General features: G+C 43.1%; 1 protein-coding gene across 1 annotated transcript; it reads right to left on the bottom strand.

Moving 5' to 3' along the window:
- Window positions 1-565: 565 nt before the first annotated feature.
- Window positions 566-4,145, bottom strand: ATXN7L3B (ataxin 7 like 3B). Its single transcript, XM_006142843.2, has one exon. The coding sequence runs from the start codon at window positions 3,835-3,837 to the stop codon at window positions 3,544-3,546; it is 294 nt and encodes a 97-aa protein (XP_006142905.1). The 5' UTR covers window positions 3,838-4,145; the 3' UTR covers window positions 566-3,543.
- Between the last annotated feature and the right edge of the window lie 791 nt (window positions 4,146-4,936).

The raw sequence follows: 4,936 nt of genomic DNA, 5'->3' as shown, positions 1-4,936 counted from the left end.
CACAGACGTTACACCAACTGATGGTCCCAATTTTTACCAGTCTTAAAATTAGTTTGCAAAGTTCCATGACAATGTCTATTTGCTTAATCAAGATTGCTTTCAATTCTTATCTTTGGAGAAGTAATACTGCACTTTCTATCCATAAGCATCCTATCCTCTATTTATAATTTTATTCCAACAAATTAGAAAATTTTATTTTTCCACTGAATTTTGGTGTATTATTTTATATAAAAATTAAAATTTGGGACCAGCAGTTAGCTGGTTTTCTTTCATATTGATCTTCTACAGTGGACTTTCAGTGACAAACCAGGATTTCACTTATTTTTATCACTTTCTTAACTTTATGGAAAAGGAAAAGAGTGTATATCATTTGTTTCGTTCACTAGTCACTGAAAACAATTTAGATAGACTAAACTAAGAAATAAGACTGGGCCCAATTCTTCAATCTATTTTGATATAACTTCCGTTCAGAGCAAAAGACTAAGGTTCTATAAATCACCACTTCACTGTCAATGCCTTAAAAAGTGTACATTTTTAAAAGATGAACATACAGAGACCAATTAAATTCATTTTTTAAAATTTTCTTTATTATTACTATTTACCAATGGGGAAATGCAGTTTATTTACACCAGCAGCCATAGGGACAAGGGGAATACACAGTTAGTAGGCTACCTGTATTGGATGGACTACTATGCAAAAATAAGATCTCCAAAACAAATATCAGTGGTGAGCTTCACTACCCTCCCCCAATGATCCCAGCATGCGATAATGCCAGGCAGTGGCCCCTGGGCATGCGGTGGTGGGAACTAATGTATGGAAGAAAAAGCCACAAACCACAGAAATTTTAAAGATCCCCTTTTCCCCATACACACACACACACTCAGATACATAATAGGATTACAGGGTGATCAATACACTTGAGGAGGGAAAGATAGGAATTCTGCTGTTAAGAGGGATAGAAAGTAGAGAAAGGGAGAGTTCCTAACCACTGTCAACTATATGGTAGGGAGCATTCCCTCCCCAAAAGAAGTGTGTCATCTCAGGGCACCTGTTGGGGAGCCACCTGAAACCCATCTAGGAGAGGAGGCTGTAGCCCTAATGGTGGGGAGTGAAAAACTAAGAGGGAGGTAATGTGAAAAACCATTATTCAAAAAAGTATTTCCCTTTTCTTCTTCCTCTAACCTGAAGGAGACAAGTCCAGAAAAGAAACAGTAATGTCACAATTTGAGTTCCCTATCTGAAGGAATAGGACAATGGCCTTTCTCCTCTACTGCTCCTGAAATATTGGAAGCCAGAATCTCACTTAAATTATCTCCTTTCCCTCTGCATCCTCTTAGAAGATGCCTATAAAAAGTCAAAAGCAAAGTTATACCAAATTATTTTAACTTACCAAGGTTTATTTTTTAAATTATCACAATCCTGTGACTGAAGACCAATCTGTAAGGAGACATCAACCATGGCTAAAACGACTATAGAGGGAGAAGGCAATAATAGATAGTCTCAAGGCCAAATCTCTAAGGCTTCCTTAACCCTCCAGAGTATATGCTCCAAGTCATTCCACATATTCCAAATAGTTCCTTCCAAGATAAGGAAAGATACATGCAGGGCAAGGGTTAGAGAAAGTGGATCAGGACCAACTCCATCTCTGTGTGTGTCAGCGTTTACTGCTCTTTTTAGGGCCTAAGAGGCAGTATCCAAACAGAGGTGGGAAAATACCTCTTTATGAAGTAAGACAGAGCAGAAGGGCACACTAGCAAGGCAGTCCTATAGAGAAGAAATGCTTAGGCATAACCCTGCCTTTTAAGTACAAATTAAGTTCTCTTTCCATTTCAATCCCAACATAGAGAACTACAAAGATTCTTCCACAAAAACGGTAAAAAGCAAAACAATTTAAGAGGTGGCCAAAGAAAAGGAAAGTAGGCAGGCTTCAGAAATGGGAGCACTAAGAGAGATGAATTGAAACTGGTCAATGTGAAAGCTGGAGGGGCAAGCAGCACCTGGGGTCATGAACTGCACCAGATAGGCAGTGGAGAAGGGGACAGGAGGAACAAGTGGCCAAGCCAGACAGATGAGGCTGGAGGCTGGGCCCCTTACTGGGCACAGAATGAGGTAAGAAAACATTTCAAATAAAGCAGCACCATTCCGCTCACCGGGGCTCCCACCCCTCTATACTTCATAAACCCTCACTCAGGGAGTAGAGGGTAATTTTAATATGTAGCTCTCATTTCCCATTCTCTCCTATCCCATTTTCTGAAGCCAGGCCATTCTGGATGTCCTTCCCTGACTTTCAGCAACAAAAGGAATGCTCTTAATGTCAGGGTCCAAATGGGACCAAGTGGAAAGGACTGTCCCCTGTGAAGGGCAGAAAAGGTGGAGACAGTCTGATGTTCACCATAGGAGAGCTCTGAACTGCTTAACCAAAGGAACAGAGGCATTCGACAGGATGCTGCACAGTCAGATGACAGATGACCCAGTCCTACTCCTTGGCTCCTAGCACTAATCCTTTTACATTATTGAGGGCAGCTGGAAAAGGTCCCCTCTGGGCTCAGTTTTCAAATCACTCTCCTGAACAGCCATGATGCTCTTCTATAGCTCAGGACTGCCTCTGGGTGGGAGGCAGGTAATGACCAAGCCAGACCACGAACTGGCTAGATAACCAGTAACACAGAATAAGAAATGACTGCCCCACCAAACTTAGATCCATTTCATAATACATCCAGATCTGAATCTTGCATTTTGAGAGATCGTGCATAGTTGCAGAAGTCCCTCCTACCTACCCAGGGATCTTAACTAAAGAATGAGCCTGTCTGGGCAACCACGTTGTCCACTTGCCAAGGCTATGCCACTGGGTAAAAAGGCAATGAAGAGGCTCTGCTCAGTCAAAGGCTAGACCTTTCCTCCAAGTCCGTTGGAATCAATGTAAATGCTGGACCTCTGGAAAATGATGGTTCTGATTTTTCTTCTTGTTGGAGTCAAGGCCACAGAATTTCCCTACCAAATTCAACTGGAATTATTTTTCTTAGTTTTCCCAAATTAAAACTGTGAATATCCAGATGTCATACCTGACTTTCGTTTGTCTCAGAGAAGCCCAAATTGGAGGCTCAGAGATCAAAAGTCTTACTGAAGTCCACTAATTACTGCCTGACCATCAATAATGTCCAAACTGTCCGGGAAGCCCTTGACTTCAGGCAGACAGAAAAGCTGAGGAACCAAAGAATTTTATATGCTGGGCACAGAACTGCTCACCCATGCACTGGGGGCAGTATAGAGATCCTGAGCACATCCTGGTGTATTCACAGATCAACACACACTGCATGGTATTTAGGCTGTGCAACTTCTGCTCAGCGTTCCAAAAGTTGGCTCCAGGTAATACACTTCAGGATCCAAAATCTTAAATTCTCCACTTTGGAATTTTAACTGTTAGGCTCTTCAAAGGGAATTGGGACTTTTGTCTGACTCTTTTTCTACTTAGCTTATTCCTCCAAGCCACAGGACCAGTCTATGTTACTGTCCTGGTCACTCTCAGGCTCTCCCATGCTGCAGCTACTGAAATTCCGGAGGTGAGCGTTGCAGCTGCTGATCAGACCCATTCCCAGGTTCTCCAGGAAGGGAGCAAAGAGGGAGGCGGCAAGCTCCTTTGTCTTCCACTGGCTGAATGCCAAAATCCTTCACGCTACCAGTTTCTGCGAACTCCAGGTAGAAGTAGCCACACTTGACTGCCCGGTGCACCTCAAAGCAGAATCCCAAACAGGAATCCTCTATCAGGTCTACGTATATCTCCTGAGCGATGGCCTCTAGCTTGTTAGTATCCAGGTTAGCCAACGAAATTTCCTCCATTTTAATTTGTAAACGACTGTGGAGAGGGCGCTCGTTTTACTCACGGCAGCAACACGTCGGGCTCCGCCTAGGCCTACAGGCCTCTCAAGGCCGTGTCCTCCGGCGGCGGGGAGAGAGGCGTCCGCGGCAGTAGAAGCAGCAGCAGCGAAGACTGATCGGAAACCCCAAGTCTTTCCGTTTGTTCTGGTGTCTCCCAGGTTCTAGGCCTTTGAGGTGCGTCTGGCCCCGACTCACCGCGAAACGGTATCAGCGCCTCACCGAGCCGCCCGGGCCTCTTCCGCTCCCTGCTCGAGCCTAGCCCCGCCTCCCCACTTCCGCTCTTCAGCGCGCCTGCGCACTGGCGTCGCGCAGACTCGCGGGGCTGGTGGGTCCGCGCAGCTGCCTAGGGAGCCTCTTAATACAGGGAGACTGCGGGAAGGGATGAACTCTTACTAGGTTTTCGTTCTCTCTGTGAAAAGACTGGAAAGATACTATTTTATGTTATTTTGCTTGTAGATTTTAACTTTCTCTAATGAAAGTTGATTTCCCCTGAAAATGAAAAAAAAAAAAAACCCACAAAACAGTAACTGCTTGCATTACTGTGTTGTGATCGGAAATCTTAACGTAGGAGCAATTTCTTAGATACCGTCGAAACGTTGCCATCTAATTTGATTTGTAATCATTTATACTACCGCCGCAATTGTCATTTAAATCCACTAGGTGGTGCAAGGAAACAAATTACAGTATGGTTTATCTTTCAGGTTTTAAAAAAATAAAAACAAACTAGAGGCTAAGCACTAAAGGCATAATTCATCTATATTGATCAAATAAACCCAAGCCATTTATCTCACTTATAAGACTATTAAGTCAGTGTGACTATAGAGATGATCATATACATCTCTAAAAGAGTTCAAAGATAAAATTATGTTTATATTCTATCTCGAAAAGGAAGGGAATATGAAATATGTTAAATATACTAGGAGATAAAAGGAAGCTTTTCCTAAAATTATGCAACATAAACCATGAGAACTGGAGCTAGCCTCCCTGGGTTTAAATCCTGGCGCCAACACATAGCAATTCTGTCTTTCCTCATTTGAATAAAACTGACCCTTATTTAATG

Source organism: Tupaia chinensis, unplaced genomic scaffold, assembly GCF_000334495.1.
Source record: "Tupaia chinensis unplaced genomic scaffold, TupChi_1.0 Scaffold000085_1, whole genome shotgun sequence".
In the NCBI taxonomy this organism is placed as follows: Eukaryota; Metazoa; Chordata; class Mammalia; order Scandentia; family Tupaiidae; genus Tupaia; species Tupaia belangeri.
Note: the sequence above shows the minus strand (reverse complement) of the source record. Positions and strands in the feature narration are given on the sequence as shown.